The 17,693-nt window shown below is 50.7% G+C and overlaps 1 protein-coding gene across 50 annotated transcripts in view; it reads right to left on the bottom strand.

Annotated features, from left to right (window-relative positions):
* Positions 1-753: 753 nt before the first annotated feature.
* LOC114108697 (kynurenine--oxoglutarate transaminase 1) overlaps positions 754-17,693 on the bottom strand; it is a 41,324-nt gene continuing 24,384 nt past the window's right edge. For 18 of the 50 annotated variants that reach the window (XM_060411715.1, XM_060411707.1, XM_060411718.1 and 15 more), the window contains 9 exons: positions 5,410-5,559; positions 5,243-5,329; positions 4,875-5,003; positions 3,154-3,274; positions 2,518-2,813; positions 2,181-2,367; positions 2,022-2,101; positions 1,387-1,473; positions 754-1,298 (listed from right to left, as the gene is read on the bottom strand). In XM_060411715.1, coding sequence (XP_060267698.1) covers positions 1,233-1,298; positions 1,387-1,473; positions 2,022-2,101; positions 2,181-2,367; positions 2,518-2,813; positions 3,154-3,274; positions 4,875-5,003; positions 5,243-5,329; positions 5,410-5,559 — 1,203 coding nt within the window. In that variant the 3' untranslated portion in view covers positions 754-1,232. Of the gene's footprint in view, positions 1,299-1,386; positions 1,474-2,021; positions 2,102-2,180; positions 2,368-2,517; positions 2,814-3,153; positions 3,275-4,874; positions 5,004-5,242; positions 5,330-5,409; positions 5,560-8,410; positions 8,650-8,835; positions 8,987-11,130; positions 11,220-13,546; positions 13,748-16,764; positions 16,879-17,693 lie in introns of those variants that run through there. The other 32 variants (XM_060411692.1, XM_060411690.1, XM_060411693.1 and 29 more) reach the window with 14 other exon arrangements.

The raw sequence follows: 17,693 nt of genomic DNA, 5'->3' as shown, positions 1-17,693 counted from the left end.
CCAGGTGTCTGGCAAGCAGAGGTGCACAATACCGGTTTGGGGAAACATTCCTTTCCCTTCTATTCTTTCGTTTTTTAATTAATTACTTTTGGCTGCACTAGGTCTTCATTGCTACATGCGGGCTTTCTCTCGTTGCAGTGAGAGGGGGCAACTCTTCCCTGCAGCCTGCAGGCTTCTCTTGATGGTGGTCTCTCTTGCTGCAGAGCACAGACTCGAGAGCACGAGACCTTCAGTAGCTGCAGGATGTGGACTCATGGCCCACGGGCTTAGCTGCCCTGTGGCACGTGGGATCTTCCCAGACCAAGGATCGAACCCATGTCCCCTGCACTGGCAGGCAGAGTCTTAACCACTGGATCGTTGGGGAAATGCCTCCCCTTTTGTTCTCATGATGTAATCCCTGGCACTCCTGGTCTGGACTCTGATCCTTCTGGGACTTGACTGTCTGTATCTTTCCTGTTAGACTCTCAACTAAGGCCCCCAACACACACACACACACACACACACACACACACACACACACCCAACAATGGTAACACACACCATCTGAGCCCCGAGGCCTGCTTTTATCATTAACTAACTAGGTGACCTCAGACAAGTCCCAAGTCCCTGCCCTTCTTTGGGCTCCAAAACGTTTGTAGAAAGAGAGTCTGGCAGCTGAGTTTCAGGCAGGTGGAAGGTGCCTTCTGTTCTGACTGAGCCCTTGGCAGCAATCAAGCACCAGGGTGTGAAGCGGAGAGAAGCAGCCAATAAGAGTCTGAACAGCTTAAAACTTTATTATGGGCAAAAGTTCTGGCCTGAGGACTCACAGCTAAATACAACTTCCCAAGAACAAATGTAGATAGGAAAGGGAAGGATGTCTGACGCCTGGCTGGGGCCAGGACTGGGACCAAGGCCAGTACATTATTGAAGTCTGCCCTCGGAGTCCCAGCTGAGCCTGGGAAGGGGCGAGGGGACCCAAGACCATTCAGCCCAGCACAGGGAGCACCAGGGAGAGGCCCCAGCCAGGCCTCCCTCACCTCTGCGACAGGAACAGAGCCATGCACCATGAAGAAGTGCTCCCGACTCCCCAAAGACCAAAAGCAGGACTCTTCCCTGGGATCATTCTGTGTTACAGAGACGGGCTCCTCCAGTACCATCTACCTGCCACCTGGGGGATGGCCGAGAGCTGGACAAAGACAGAGCCTCGCAGAGTGTGTAGGCACCAGGCAGGGCTCAGGGTTGATGTCACGACCTCAGGGCATGAGCTCAGCCTTCCACTTCTTCAGCTTCTGGTCCATGGCCCGGAGCGTGGATTCATCCTGCACCAACACAGATCAATCCTACCCCTCTCCCCAGCAAGTCTGAGGAGGCTTGGGGAGCTCTGCCCTCCCCAGGCCTGTCCTTTACCTTCACGAAACAGAAGCGGATATAGTGGTCAAAGAACTTCTGGTGTGGCACGCTGACGAAGGTGGACACTGGAATGGCCATCAAGCCCTGGGGAGGAGAAAGCCCATGTCTCAAACATCCCACAGCCTGGCAGGCCTCTGGGGTCCTCAGGGGATCAGAGGGGTCCATGATAAAGAAGGAGAAAGAGAATTAGCTTCAATGCAGCACCTCCCAGTGCTGTGTCAAGGTCAGAGGTAAAACATCCCAAAGCACCATTCCAAGTTCCTCCTTATGTACAGAGGACAGAGGGCGGCTGAGAGCAAGGAAGATCACCTGGCAGGTCAGGGCAGAGCCATAGAAGAAATGTCTTAGAATCGTAGCACTGAGCTGGATGGACCTCAGAGTAAATGGGCCAACCCCTCATTGTACAGATGGGAAGACTGAGGCCCTGAGAGGGTAGGAATTCCTGCCAGCCCACAAGGCCTATTGGAGCACATTAAAAACAGGCTCTCCTTTCCTTGAAATGGATACAACCCTGAACCACGGCTCAGGGCAGAGGCCGGGCTGGATTTTGGCCCATCAGCTCGGGGGTCAGGCGCCCTTAGCAGTGCACAGCCTGTAAAACACACACAGCCACCGGCAGAGCCCCAGCCCACCTTATTCTTGATCATCCACTTGACGAAGCGTCTGTCGTAAGGCTCATCTGCCGCTCCGGGCAAGTCAGGCATCTTGTTTTCTGGGGGACAGAGGACGTGCTGGGTCCTGGGCAGCCTCCAGGGCCCCAGCCCCGGCTCCAACTGGCCGGGCCCACTTACTGAAGTCCGAGATGTCTGTGATGAGGAAGTAGCTGGCCTGGGGGATCACGGGCCGGAGGCCCACGGACTGTAGGCTCTGTATCATGTGGTCGCGGCAGCGCTGGATGTACTGTGGGAACTGCACAAAGTAGCTGCTGGGTTGGCCGAAGTGCAGCTGCTCCCGCTCGAAGCTCTGAGCCACTGCGGCCTGGGCAGGGCGTGGGGGCGGGTGGAGGGGGGGGCGGTGAGCGGGTCAGGTGTGACCCGACCTTGGAGCTGGCCCAAAGGCCTCTCTTGCCCCGCCCCTATCTGCGCCCGCCCCTCACCTGGCCACGCCCTCATGGCCACGCCCCCTCACCTGGCACTGCGTGGCACAGTGATAGATGGAGTTCTGGTGCACAGTACGCAGGTGCTTCATGAGCCTGTCCGGGCCAAGGACCCAGCCCACCTGGACCAAGAACACAGGGGGAGGGGGAGGCCCTTGGGGGCCGAGCCAGACCCTTTCCGGATTCCCAGGCCAGCCTCTCCCACCAACGATTGTAGAGGGAGGGCTCCCCATCCCCCCATCCTCTCTCACCTTCCAGCCTGTGACACTGAAGGTCTTGCCAGCGCTACCGATGGTCAGGGTGCGTTCCCACATGCCAGGGAGGCTGGCTGCCCAAGATCAAAGAGAGAGGCTGCTGAGACGGGGGGTGGAGGCACGGAGTGGGGGCTGGGTCCCAGCAGGGACCCAGGCTCTCAGCGCCGCGGACTCCACTCCGCGTTAAGCTATTTCCAGGACTTATTTGAGCCCCTCCTCATGACAACCTCGGGAGGTAGGTGCCACTGTGTTCCCCTGTCCCGAAAGAGGTGAAGTCACAGCCCCAGGTCACCTGACCTGTGTGGGTCCAGACCCCTTGGTCCTAATCACCAGACCTGCGCTGACACCAGACTGGGCTCAAGGCCCTGCCGCAAAGGTCCGGGGGTACGGGGCGCCCTGGCCGGCTTGGCTCACCGATGCTGATGTGCTGGAACCCATCGAAGACCAACCACTGGTACACCTCGTCTGTGATGCACACCACGTCATGCTGCTGGCACAGGCTGGCCACCAGCTCCAGCTCTTCCCTGGAGAACACCTGCAGGGACCGTCCCCCACCAGAGAGGCCAGCTCAGAGCAATGCGAGCGCACAGCCAGAGCCGGTGCCAAGGGCTTCTCTGCCCTCTCCTAACCCTGCAACTGTGACCCTGTGAGGTCAGCTGTGAGATAACAGAAAATATCTCTATTGGTCTCTGCCCCGGATTCTGGCACAGAACTCCTAAAACCCTTGCAACTACTAAGGGGTAAAAGCACTGGAGGGTTTCCCCGGTGGTGCTAGTGGTAAAGAACCTGCCTGCCAATGCAGGAGACATAAGAGATGCGGGTTCGATCCCAGGGTCAGGAAGATCCCCTGGAGGAGGGCATGGCAACCCACTCCAGTATTCTTGTCTGGAGAATCCCATGACGGAGGAGTCTGGTCGTCTACCGTCCACGGGGTCGCAAAGAGCTGGACACACTGAAGCAACTGAGCACGCATGCACAAGAGCACTAGAAGCATCTTTTGCTCTAAGGTCTGGTCTTTGATCCTGACCTTGACACAGGCAATGGAAGCCCCTGTACACTCCTAAGAGATAAGAGCACTAGGAGCATTTTTGTTCTAGTGAGGTGACTCTAAGTGGGCTCCTGGATCAAGGCTGGCCACCAGAGAGACCACGCAAGCCATGATTAGAAGCCTGACATTTTCAGCCCCCTCCCATATCCCACTTCCTGCCACTTCCCCAGAGAAGGGAGAGAGGTTGGAAATGGAGTTGATAATTGATGCCTCCATCAAAATCCTGATAGGTGGGGTTTGGGGAGCTTGCAGAGGTGGATGAGCTCATGCGGGCACCCGGAGGCTGACGCACCCCAACTCCACAGGGGCAGAAGCAAGCACCTGTTCTCGGGCACCGCCCAGACCTCGCCATACTTGTCTCTTCATCGGATTGTTCATCTGTATCCTTTATCATCTCCTTTAATTAACTGAGAACTGTTAGTAGGTGTGTCCCTGAGTCCTGTGAGCCACTCAGATGAATTGAACCTGAAGAGGGGGTTGTGGGCGTCTCAGATTTACAGCCACAGGTCAGAAGCACAGGTGACAAACTGACTTGCGGTTGGCGTCTGAAGTGGGGTGGGGGCAGCCTTGTCAGACTGGGCCCTTCACTGCTGGGAGCTGACACCATCTCCAGGCAGACAGTGTCAGGACTGAATTATATGGAATTGAACTTTGTGGGACACCCAGCTGGTCTCACAGAACTGCTTAGTGTGGGGGAAAAAAGAACCCCGCGTATCTGGCGTCAGCAGCTTTGAGAGTGATAATGGTAACAGTAAAGGAGAAACAGGTGGGAGACTGGGTCTTCCTTGACATCGGTTCTGTCATGTTCCCATTTTACAGATGAGAAAAGTGGAGCGGTGAACTCTCGGGTCCGGGTCTGTGGGGGAGTAATAGAGGCTTCCAGCCCAGCCCACTACCGCTGACACCTTCCCTGGGGATCCCTGCCCCAGGCCCTGGGACCCCAGGAGCCTCGATCCTCAGAGCTCTCCGCAGTTAGCTCGCCCACTTCACAGATAAGAAAACTGAGGCCCCATGGCAGCACATGAGTAACAGAACAGGGACGCAAGCCAATCTGGAGGGGCGCCCGGGGAGGAGGTCCCTCAGGTACCTTTCCCAGGGGGTTGTTGGGTGTGTTGAGGATGAAGGCTTTAGTGCGAGATGTGAACTTGCTGGCCAGCTCCGTGGGATCCAGCTGCCAGTTGCTGCTGGAATCCGGCTCTCCCTTCTGGATGGGGCTCTGCGAGAGGAGGGAGGCAGGGTGGCAATGCTTACTCCTTGACTTTCATCTGTAGGAATTCGGCTCCTCCCTCTCAGGCATCTGCCTCCACTGTCTCTTCTCTGGGGCTCCGGACACCCCTCCCCCCATCCTGGAGAAACTGGCTTCCTCCACTCCCTTCCTTCTTTGCACCTCCCAGGTTCAACCCAGCACACTCCTTGGACCCCTCTGCCCACCCACCCTCCAACCAGCATCCTCACCGGCTTCAGGGACACAAACACAGGGCGACCCCCTGCCATCAATGTCATGGGCTCGTAACAGTCAAAAAAAGGCTCGACGATGATAACCTAGTACAAAGGTCAGATGAGCTGGGGCTGACACCACCCGGACCCTTCACCCCTACCCAGCCCAGGCTTTGCCCATTCACCTCATCTCCTTCATCCACCAGGGCCTGGAAGGCTGTGAACAGGGCCCCATAGGCACCCACGGTTACCAGCACGTTCTTGAGTGGGTCTATCTCCTGTCCCAGCAACTTCCCAAAGAAACTGGCCAGAATCTTCGTCAGGGGTGGGTAACCCTGCCAGGACAGCACGGGTCAGGCGCCTGGCTCAGCCTGGGCCCACCCTCCTGTTCAGACATTCTCTGCAATTCTAGCATCTTTCAGCAGCAAACCTGGGGGTCAAGTCAGCTTCTGTGGGGTGGGTTCTTTCACCTCCACCACCACCCCTTGCCATGAAGCCTGCTCTGTGCCAGGCCCACCACCCAGGGCTGGGATGGATGGGGAACCAGACAGAGTGTATGCCTTCACAATGACAGTCCAGTGGAACCCTCAAAATAGCAACAACTCCAAGCTTTAAACATCTCCCTTTAAGTTTAAGAGAGTTTAAGGGAGGACTTCCCTTGAGGCTCAGCTGGTAAAGAATCCGCCTGCAATGCAGGAGACCTGGGTTCCATTCCTGGGTTGGGAAGATCCCCTGGAGAATGGAAAGGCTATCCACTCCAGTATTCTGCCCTGGAGAATTCCATGGACTGTACAGTCCGTGGGGCTGCAAAGAGTCGGACATGACTGAGCCACTTTCACTTTCTTGAAGTTTAAGAAGGACTTTTTTGCCATCTGAGCCTCTTGGCAGCCTTGCAAGAGAGACATTGCTTGATTCCCATCATTTAACAGGTGGAAAAAGAGACCCAGAGAAAGGAAATGACTTGCCCAAGGTCATGGCAGTTGCAGTGCAGGACGGAGGGTTTATGGTGCAGCTTTGGAAACCCCTCACTTGGAGAGGAGTATTGGATCTATATGCTTGTTTGCTGAGGACACTTATAAAACATTCCAGGGTAAGCCGAGGGACTGAAACCTAAGGTCTGGAACTTAATTAAATGATTTACCAAACCAGATTTGACTGCATGAACATGAACATTGTCTATACATCAAAATATTCCATGAGCAAAGTTAGAAAACTAAGAGAGAAACATTGCAACATAAAGAGCTCTTGTGAAGCAATAAAACAAATACACATAGCCAAATGAAATAATGAGGGCAGTCATGAAAGAAAAATTGCTGATGTTCAACATTGATAGTAAAAGAATGGACTTTCCTGCCAGCTCTGAGACCAGACTATTGATGGGAATGTAAGTCTTACTGGAGGGCAATTTGATGATATCCGTCATAGGCTAAAAGGCTTACTCCCTTTGATTATCTGGTTTTACTTCTTGTGATTTGAGATAAATGCTCACTTATGTGTACACACAAAATATTCACTGTGGCATTGCTTAATAGTGAGATAACCAAACCAGACCATCAGTGCAGGGCTGGGTAAATAAATTATGGCACCTCTAGTCAGTGGAATACTATGCAGTCATCAAAAAATGAGGCTATTTTGACTTGGAAAGTTGCCCCTATCATACTATTTAAGGAAATAAACAAGTTCCATAACACTGTATATATAATGTTGAATTGGCTTATCAATTCTAGTAGTTCTGTGTGGAGTCTTTAGGGTTTTCTATATATAGTACAATAGCCTCTACATATAGTGACAGTTTTGTCTCTTTCCTTCCAATTTGGATCCCTTTTGTTTCTTTTTCTTATCTGATTGCTGTGGCTAGGACTTCTAATACTATCTTGAGTAGAAGAGGTGAGAGTGGGCATCCTTGTCTTGTTTCAGATTTTAGTGGGAAGGCTTTCAGCTTTTCACTGTTGAGTATTATATTGGCTGTGGGTTTGTCACAGATAGCTTTTGTTATGTTGAGATCAGTTTCCTCTATTACCACTTGGGTAAGAGTTTTTATCATGAATGGATGTTGAATTTCATCCAGTGTTCTTTTACATCTATTGAGATAGCCATGTGGTTTTTGTCTTTTGTTTATTTGCTGAATCACCCTGATTTGCTTATGCTGAACCATCCTTGTGAACCTGGGATGTGGCGTACAATCTTTTTTACATGTTGTTGGATTTGGTTTGCTAATATTTGTTGAAAATTGTTGCATCTGTGTTTGTCAAAACATTGCCCTGTAATTTTCTTATTTGGTGCTATCTAGTTTTGGTATCACGATGATGATGGTTTCGTAGAAAGTCTTTGGGAGTATTTCCTCTTCAATTTTGTGGAAGAGTTTGGGAATGATCGATATAAGTTCTTCTTTGTATATTTGGCAGAATCAGTCTGTGAAGCCATCTGGTCTCAGACTTTTGTTTGTAGGGAGTTTTTAAATTACAGACTCTATTTCACGTGGAGTGATAGATCTGTTCAAATCATCTGTTTGTTCTTGATTCAATTTTGGTGGGTTTATGTTTCTAGAAAAAGATTTGTGATTTTTTAGCACAAATGGACTCATACTATGAACAATATTGGCCTTCCCTTAAGATCCAGTGGTTGGGACCCTGTTCTTTCACTGTAGGTGAACTAAAATCCCACCGACTGAGTGGCACAGCCAGAAAACCCAAAAGAACAAGGTTCTACTGGATAGCACAGAGAACTATATTCAATACCCTATGATAAACTATAATGGGAAAGAAAATTTTAAAATGGGGATATATGTATATTATAACAGAATCACTTTGCTGAGCACCAGAAATTAACACAACGTTGTAAATCAAGCTGAAGCTCCAATACTTTGGCCACATGATGCAGAGTCAGCGTTATAGTTCAATTAAAAAAAATACCAGAGAGCCACACAAATCTCATATGTGGATATATGTGTGTGTTTATACAAACATTTTTAAAAGTTAAAAGTTCAAAAGTCTAAACACTCAGCAAAGGAGCACACTGTTGGCAGTGCTAGACTCTGGGTGGTGGGAATGGAAGAAACTTTCCCCCAGACTGTGAGATGCACACCAACGTTTAAGAACCTGCTCCAGGGCTGGCAAATATTTACTCCGTGGTTCTTCACAGACAAACTTTGGATTTAGAGTCAAAACAAACAAACAAACAACTAACTTTCATCAGTTTTATGTGTCACCTCCTTCAGGAAGCCTTCCCTGACCTCTCAGGTTTCATTCCCTCCTTCGTGCTCCCAAGGACCCCAAGCTCCTCCATGGCAGCAATCAACCACCTTTGATTTCTGCTTCTGTTGTTTCGTCTGTTGTTCCCACTAGACCACGATCTCCCAGCTCATGTTTTGTTTTGTTTTGTTTTTTAAATCTGCCTTTCCCCCAGGCCATGAACTGTCCCAGGGCCTGTAACAAAGGAGACAGTCAATGAACACTGAACCGTGGTGGGATTGAATTTCAAGGGCTCTGCCCCGTGAATCCTAACATCTAGATTGGCCTGCTCTCCAGAAAGAGCTGCCCCTTCCTCCCCTGGGACCTCTGCAGAGGCCAGACCTGGGGTCTGGGGGCCCCCAGAGGGGCTGGGAGACTCACAAATGCCTTTGTGTACTGGTTAAGCATGAAGTCCCCGCTGACGGCATGCTGAAAGGCTTCCACGGCAAACTCTGGGGGTGAGAAGTCTGGGAAGCCTTGGCCCAAGTTTACAACATCAGCCTCCTCGCTGGCCAGTTTGACAAATTCCACCCTGGGCAACAAACAGAGAGTGGGTAGCAGAACCCTCCACCCCAACCTGGATTTCTGCTCCATTCCAGGGCAGGGTGAGCAAGGCTGTTGGGCTTGCAAGAGAAAAACTGGATAATTGGCACCCATCCTGATCTGTTTACAGTCATAACTGGTCGCATGCTGGTCACATGTCTCAGCCCAGGGCCTCTGCAACTTTCCATCACGATCCACAGTAAGAAATCACTTTTACATCCCAAACTCTGGAGGGACAAACTGGGACTCCACGTTCTCCTTCCAGTGGGATCCACGGCAGTCTTTCCCATCCTGTCCCACTCTGGTCTTTACAAACACCTGCTGAGCACCCCTAAATGGATTTCATGACCTATTCATGCATCTGTAAATGCCACACGTTGAAACATTTGCTCATATCGCCTCTGTTAGTCTATGAGGCAAGTTCTGCTCCTCAGTCACAATGGGGATGGAGAAGGTGGGATTCAGGGGACTTGCCCGATGGCTCCCCATTAGCTTTTCCCAGTTGGCTTTTGAGTCCACCTCTGTCTGAAGCAACAATCGGGCCCTGGAGAATTACTCTGAACAGACTGTAGTGCCACCAGCCCTAGCATCTGCCACCTCTGGCCCCCTACCACCTTTCTTCTGGGCCTGCCTGCTGGCCACCTCTTTAGGGAAGCTGGCAGAGAGGCTGAGAAGCTAGATAAAAAGGCTGGCACATGGCTCCAGGTTGGCAGGGGGCAGAGCAGTCAGGTGTGGTGGCAATGAACGTGCCTAACAATAAATATGTCTAAAATCGGTTCTTCTTCTCTCCAGAGCTTCACAAGGTCTCTGAAGACACGAAGTTGCTGAGGCTCAGAGAGACCCATGACCTGCCCAGAGCCACACTAGTGGCTAAAGCAGAGCTGAGATGCAAAGTCAGATAGTGGGTGTTCCATGGTGGCTGTGACAATGGAGCCAGATCCTCAGGCCGGGTCTGCAGGAACCTGGGGCCTCTCATGGCCCTCATCTCTCCTAGCACTCTCCCCTGCTCTGTGTAGTCCTCCCAGGCCAGCCCTGCCCTGACTCTGCCTGAGACTTGGCTTCTCTTGGCCTCAGTCCTCCGCTCTGTAGAATGGGCATGAAAGGCTCAAGAGTCTGCTGCCTATGTGAGTCAGGACAGACTCTAGCTGCCGCTCCCAGCCAGTCATTTCCTTCCTCTGGGCTGGACTTGACCTTATCTGCAAAATGGGCCCCGGGCCTGCCCACCTGCCTCACAGAGAGGACAGAGGGGGCAGCCTGGGGAGCAGGACCCTTGGGGCTCAACCTGGAGAGCAGCCGGACACCATAGGGCCTTTGGGCCTGGCCCCCGTATCCCAAACACCAGGGAGCATCAGAGGAGAAGATGAAGGTGGAAGATTTTTGCAAAACACAAAATGCAGTACAGGAGGGGAGTTTGAAAGAAAAAGATGGTCCTCTTTTGGATAAAAACAACAGCCAATGATATCTTTTTTATGTACAGAGGTGGCTCTGTGGTCTTGGCCAAAGGGGGAGTGGGCTGGGAGCAGGGGTTGGAGAAGGGGGAAGAAGGAAGGGCATTCAGTCTTTCTTACACATCTTCAATTGCATCCATTGCATCACTAGTGACAGCGGGCACGTACGTTTTTCACATGTAGAATGAGTCAACTCAGAAAAGATGGTAAGCTCTGCAAGTGTCGGTGAGGAGCTGCCCATGTCTTACCTTCTTATATTCTTTAGCTTATCTTGTTCTCTACTAAGTGTGAAATGAAAGACCACCCCAACCCCCCCGGCCCCCGGAAAGCCCTCAGCCCAGTGCCTGGGTAGTACCCACGGCTCACACAATATTTCATGCCACCCTCCCAAGGCCCTTCAGGGGAGACAGAAGTACCTCCATTTCCTAGCTGGAACCGGAGGCTCAGAGCAGGTGAGTCACTGGCCCCAAATGCCACAGCCAAGCAGGGTGAGGCTGAGACTCAAACCCAAGCAGGTGGCTGGGGGGGGTCTCACCTCTCAAGGGCTGAGGCTGCAAACCTCCCGGTCCGAGTATGCAGCCGTCTTGGGTACCACGGAGTCCCTGCCAACCCAGGGACCGCCAGCCCTGCTATCCTTGAGCCAGGGGACCCCCACCACCATCCTCCCCAGTCCTGCCTGGCTCACCACGGGTTGTGGTCGATCCCGTCCAGCCTTCGAGCCTGCAGCCGTTTAGCCATGGTGAGCTGGAGACAACAGAGCGAGCAGGGAGTCAGCTGGAGAGAGCAAGTGGAGAGTCAGCCTGGGCTCGCCCCGGGAAGCAACTGCTCTGTGACCACAGCCTCCATGTCCCCCCCTCCGGGAGGAGGAGAAGGGCAGGGCTCCTCCAGCCTCCCAGGGCCTGGCTCCTCGCTGCCCCACCAGCCTGGACTCGCCCACCTGCCAGCCCGGACTCCGCACATCTTGGGACATAGACTGAATTCCATCAGGTTAAATTTTGACCCAGGAGGGGCTGGGGAGGAGGAGCAGCAGGAAGCAGGAGGGCGGAATAGGGTGACTGTGATGGCAGCGGCTTCTTGCTAAACTCTTCCATGAACTTCCTGGAACCCCCTGACCTGACCCATTTTACAGATGAGGAAATGCAGGGAGCAGTGGGAGGCAGTTGCGTTCAAGGTCACATGACAGATAGACTCAGGCCTGTTTGAGATGAGGCCATGTTCGGACTCGGGCAAAGGGGCTACTTGCTCAGTCTTTCAGGGGCTCAGGGGACCACACCTCCCCTTCCCTGGGTTCCTTCCAGGCCAGCTTCCCCCTCACCCACAGGTGTGCAGACACTGGCCTGGCCCGGGGATCATCAGGCTCAGGTCCTCAGTCTGTTGTGGCTGGGTGATATTGCGCAAGTGCGTTAGCTCCTCCTGGCCTGTCTCCCCATCAGTGTAATAGGGGCATGGCTTCGTGGTCCCTCGGAACCTCCTGGTCCCTGTGTGTTGGAGTCTCAGTGGGCTGGCAGGTGGTGAAGCCCCCGGCTGTATATCTGAACCCACTGTTCTTCACAGTCCAAGTCCTCACAGCATGCTTACCAGAGGGGTCAGGATAATCCTCATCTAAAGATGAGGACACTGAGGCTCAAAGAGATTTGGGGCCTTGCCCAGGGTCAGAAGAGGAGCTGCACAGGCCTCTGGGTCAGGACGACAGCAACAGCAGGGCTCCTAGCACCTGGCCCTGGGCCTGGAGAAGGGTGTGGGGACCGTCTGTACACCAGCCAGGCTTTTCCATCACCTGGGAGTCCTGGCGATGTGAATGGTTCAGAGAGAGCCCAGCGTGGAGCCTCACACCCAGTGGGTACCTTGCTAACATCGGCAGCCCTGTCCTTTCACCAGGCGCTAATACCTCTTGCCAGGGCTGGCACTCAGCATGTATCCAAATAGTAGAAACGATAGCATAATCTTTGCCAGGGAAATTGTGTGATCCCCAAAATGTTAGACGGCAGTGATTATTTGGTGAGTAAACAGACATTTTTCCTTCTCTTCCTTAACAATTTTCTTTTTTTCACATTTTCTAAAATAAATGTTTTATTATCATGATTAAAAATATGGGAATAGATTACATTTTAGAGGAATGTTTATAAATGTACTGTACTGATATCAATAAAACAGGCGACAAAATGAATGTATGGTATGAGTATGTTTTAAAAAATGCCCTTGTATATGCTTGTATATATACATTTTTTATGGTAATGTGTGAATGGAAAAAAGTTTAGAAGGAAACGTAGTAACACGTTAACAAAGGTTCCCTCTGAGTGGTGGAATTGTAGGTGATTGAATTATGGGGGTGCTTTTCTATGTTTCCAAGTCTTTTTGTGCGGAGATCATATCATCTTTGATTCTGAAATGTGTATTTTTGCACACTGCACTTTCAGATGTATCTTAGAACCTATAGAATGAATTTAATAGGCGATTTCCTCCTCCCTTACTAGTCCCTAAAATAACAATGTATCTTAACATTGATGTCATTATGGGTTCAAGGATATAAGGACTTGCTTTCGAATTAGGTATGCATCACATTAAGGAAATACAGTGAAGATGAGTTGGGGCTGTGCTGCAGAGGTGAGTAGAGGTTGGAGTGAGGGAGTTTGAGGAGGGTTGAGATGGCTGAAGGAGTAGAGGGGTACAGGGGCACAGGGAGAGAACAAAGATGAACCGAGCTGAATGAGGTCAGGGAGGAGATGAAAAAGGGCGGAAACTCGAGGTGCCTAACGAAGTGACCTTTGCATACATCACACACAACTTGGATAAGGGAGGAACCAGTGCCTGTTCTTGAGTTTATGCATAATGCATTTATTCAGCCAACATTCATGAAGCACCTACTGTGTACCAAACACTGGGCTGGGCTAGGGGCCGATGGGGAGGCTGCAGCACCAAGGATGCAGAGCTATAAGCTAGATCAGAAGCAGGGGCTAGGGAGGGACCCACAGCCAGGCTGCAGTCAGAGAAGGCTTCCTGAAAGAGGAGGCTCACGCACAGCTTTGAAGCCAGGACCAAGCCAGAACCCAGGAGCCCCAGGCCATGCGAGCAGCAGAGCTCGGGGGGGCGAGAGCACTTACAGTCTGGTGCAAACACCGGGTGAGCGAAGCTCCAGACTTCTTTCCCCGGAGGGGCCCCACCAGGTGCAAACAGATGGCCGTCGCATTCCTGAACATGCCTCCCAGAGCCGTGGGGCGACGTCCCCTCCAAGGGCAGAGAAGGGAGAACACCCTGGCCGGAAAAATGGCTCTGGGCCCAGGACTTGGTCCCCCCGCCCAGCTCTAATAACAAGAACAATAAGGGCTGGTATTTATCGAGTGGTCGCTCTGCACCAGGCGCGGCAACAAGGGTTTTGTCCCACGACTATCCTTCAGTCCTTGAAACCCTGGGACCACCCCCCACCCCAGCAACCACAGTAACCCTTTCAAAACGCTAAGAACAAGAGAGAAAAAGATAGTGCTAAGTTGTGTCCAACTCTTTCGAGCCCACAAACTGCAGCCCGCCAGGCTCCTCTGTCCATGGGATTCTCCAGGCAAGAATACTGGAATGGGTTGCCATTTCCTTCTCCAGGGGATCTTCCCGACCCAGGAATTGAACCCCGGTCTTCCGCAATGCAGGCAGATGCTTTACTGACTGAGCTATGTGGGAAGCCCTCAAAATGTAAATCACCTCTAGTTAAAAATGATCCAGGGGAAGATTATGGATGGCTTCTAACATCACAGAGCCAGGCCTACCTCACGTCCTGACTCTGGAAACACACATACCACCTGTAGACTATTTCTGTGCTAAAACCAATCTGAAGCTGATCAGGCCTTAAAAGAGATTCAGGAATTCCGTGGCGATCCAGTGGTTAGGATTCTGTGTTTTCACTGCCAGGGCTGGGGTTCCATCCCAGGTCAGGGAACTAAGAACCCACAAGCCTTGCAGTGCTGCCAAGGGGAAAAAAAAAAAAGATTCAACAAACATAAATCAAAACGCGAATGCTTCAAAAAGAAGAAAATCATTGAAGGACACACTGCACAATTTCAAAACTTACTAAAAAGCTAAGGGAACCCAAAACACAGTGTGGTACTGCCATAAGGATGGACATATAAATCGAGGGAATAGGATTGAGAGCCCAAAAGTAAACTGCTATTTGATCAACTGCTGTTTGACAAGGGGGCCAAGAAAATTCAAAGAGGGACAGGACTGACAGACTGATAGCTCTTTCTCGATTCTGTGGGTGGTGGTGCATGGCCGTTCTTAGTTGGTAAAGTGATTTGTCTGGTTAATTCCGATAACGAAGGAGACTCGGGCAGGCTATCTAGTTATGCGACCCCTGAGCAAAAAAAGAAAAGAAAATTCAATGAAGACAGAACAATCTTTTCAACAAATTGGTGTTGAAACATCTGGATATCCCCATGCAGAAGAATGAAACTGGACTCCTACCTTATAAAAAAAAATTAACTCAAAGTGGATCATAGACCTAAAAGTCAGGGTTAAAACTATAATCCTCCTTGAAGAAAACAGGAGTAAATTTTTTGACCTTGCATTAGAAGACGGTTTTTTAATATATAACACCATATATAGCAGCTTTTATATATCACAACACAAGCAATGAAGAAAAAATGGATTTAGATTTCACCAAAATTAAAAACTTTCGTGTCTCAAAAGATACCATCAAGAAAATGAAAAAACTCACATAGCAGAAAGTATTTGCAAATTATAAATCTGAATCTCTCCAAAGAGGTATAAAGTGCTAGCAAGCACATGAAAAGATCCTCAAGATCGTTAGTCATTAGGTAAATGGTACACTAAGACACAACTTCACACCCACTAGAATGGCTATAACAAGACAGATAATTACAAGTGTTTCAAGGATGGTGGGAAATTGGAAGCCTTGTATATTGCTTCTGGGAATGTAAAATGCAGCAGTGGATGTGGAAAGCAGTCTAGAAGTTTCTCAAAATGTTAAACACAGAGTTAGCATATGACCTAGCAATTCCGCTCCTAGGTATATACCCAAGAGAAATGAAACACAAAAATATGTCCATACAAAATCTTGTACACTGGGATTTCCCTGGTGGTCCAGTGGCTAAGACCTCACATTCCCAATGCAGGGGACCAGGGTTCCATCCCTAGTCAGGGAACTAGATCCCTTGTGCCGCAACTAAGACCTGGACTTCCCTGGTGGCTCAGACAGTAAACATTTGCCTACAATGTGGAAGACCCGAGTTCAATCCCTGGGTCAGGAAGATCTTCTGGAGGAGGAAATGGCAACCCACTCCAGTATTCTTGCCTGGAAAATCCCATGGACGGAGGAACCTTGTAGGCTACAGTCCATGGGGTCACAAAGAGTCGGACGTGACTGAGCAACTTCAGTTTCCTTTCTTTCTTTTAAAAATCCTCATATTAAGAATAAAACGCAAAGTTTCTACCGTATCCTACAATATATACTACGACGCTATATTAGATCAGACATGAGGGCCCAGGTCATTTCCTACCACCGTTTCTCTCGCTTGCTCTCGCCCAGCCACGCTCATCATTCCTGTCTGTTAAGTTTCCTTATCTTTTATCAGCACCAGCAAACATACTCTGCCTTGGGTCAGAGCAAATACTTTAGGCTTTGCAGGGCAGACAGTCCTTGTCGCAGCTTCTCAAGTCTGCTGCTGCTTTGGGAAAGCAGCCTCAGATGACACATTCACATACCCGAGGCGGCAGTTTGCGTTGTGGCCTCACTTCTCTGATGAATCTAAGAAAAGCTGTTAGTTTTTATCTTGGCTCAGCTTTTTATTCACAAGGACAGTGTGATGACTTCCAAGCTCCTTGCACACAGGACTGCAAACTGGAAGTCCAATATAATCTACCTGCCCACAACATTTCATAACTATCAGTGTGACCCTCTAACTTTACTATAGAGAAGAAACAAAAGGACAGTAATTCATAACCCAGTCATGGATACAAATGCTCAGGCTTGCCCACACTAGAAGATTCTAGGAAGTGGATGGTTGTCGGCCCTTGCTTGTAAGAAACAAATCTGGTCTATGGGACGTTCCTGGTGGTCCAGTGGCTAAGACTCCCCGCTCCCAATGCAGGGGGCCCGGGTTTGATCCCTGGGCAGGGACCTAGATCCCACATGCCACACAGATCTTTTCCCATGTGCCACAAGATCCAGCGCAGCCGAAAAAGAGAAAGAGGGAAACAAAGTCTGGCCTAAACTAGGCAACTCCCTAGCCTAGTCCCTTCTAAACTCTGCTCCCAATCCAGCCTGTTCCTCCAAGGTCTTTCAAAACATTTCAGAGCCCAGAAAACTCGTCACCTGCCCCAAGGTGGGGCACGTCCTCCTCTGGTCCTCACTCAGACATCAGCGTCTCCGGAGCATCTTCTCTGACCCGGTCCTGGCAAAGCGCTGAGACCACAGCGTGGACCAGGCCTGTCAAGAGATGCCCACAGACACTGTCACCATTACTATCCAGCAAGTATTTCCTGACCAACGTGAAGCTGTGTGTTATGGCTCGAATCGTGTCCTTCGAAAGGATATGTCCAAGTCCTAACCTCTGGTAACCTGTGAATATTTCCCCAGTGGCTCAGGGGTAAAGAACCTGCCTGCAATGCGAGAGACATGCTGGACATGCAAGTTCAATCCCTGGGTCGGGAAGATCCCCTGGGGATCTTGGGGTTGGTCCATGGGGTCGCAGAGAGTTGGACACAACTGAGCGACTAAACAACCACCTGCGAATGTGGCCTCATTTGGAAACAGGATCTTGGAAGGTGTAACAGATTTAAGACGAGGGACTTCCCCTGGTGGTCCAGTGGCTAACAGTCTGGGCTGCAGGGGGCCCAGGTTTGTTCCTTGGTCAGGGAACTAGATCCCACGTGCGGCAACTAAAGGTCCCGCGCTGCAACTAACACTGGCCCAGACAGAAATAGCAATGCATGTATGCTGAGTCACTTCAGTCATGTCCGACTCTTTGTGACTCCATGGACTGTAGCCCACCAGGCTCCTCTGTCCATGGGATTCTCCAGGCAAGAATACTGGAGTGGGTTGCCATTCCTTTCTCCATAAAATAGTTATAACAGTAAATAAACAAATATTCGAAAAATTTCGCATGAGCTCTCAATGGATCAGAGTGGACCATTGCCAGTACAGTTTGTTTCCTTGTAAGAAGAGAAAAGAATGCAGACGCACAGGAGAAAGGTGAAGACAGCCGCTGCTGCTGCTGCTAAGTCGCTTCAGTTATGTCCGAC

This window comes from Ovis aries, chromosome 3 (assembly GCF_016772045.2).
Source record: "Ovis aries strain OAR_USU_Benz2616 breed Rambouillet chromosome 3, ARS-UI_Ramb_v3.0, whole genome shotgun sequence".
Classification (NCBI taxonomy): domain Eukaryota; kingdom Metazoa; phylum Chordata; class Mammalia; order Artiodactyla; family Bovidae; genus Ovis; species Ovis aries.
Note: the sequence above shows the minus strand (reverse complement) of the source record. Positions and strands in the feature narration are given on the sequence as shown.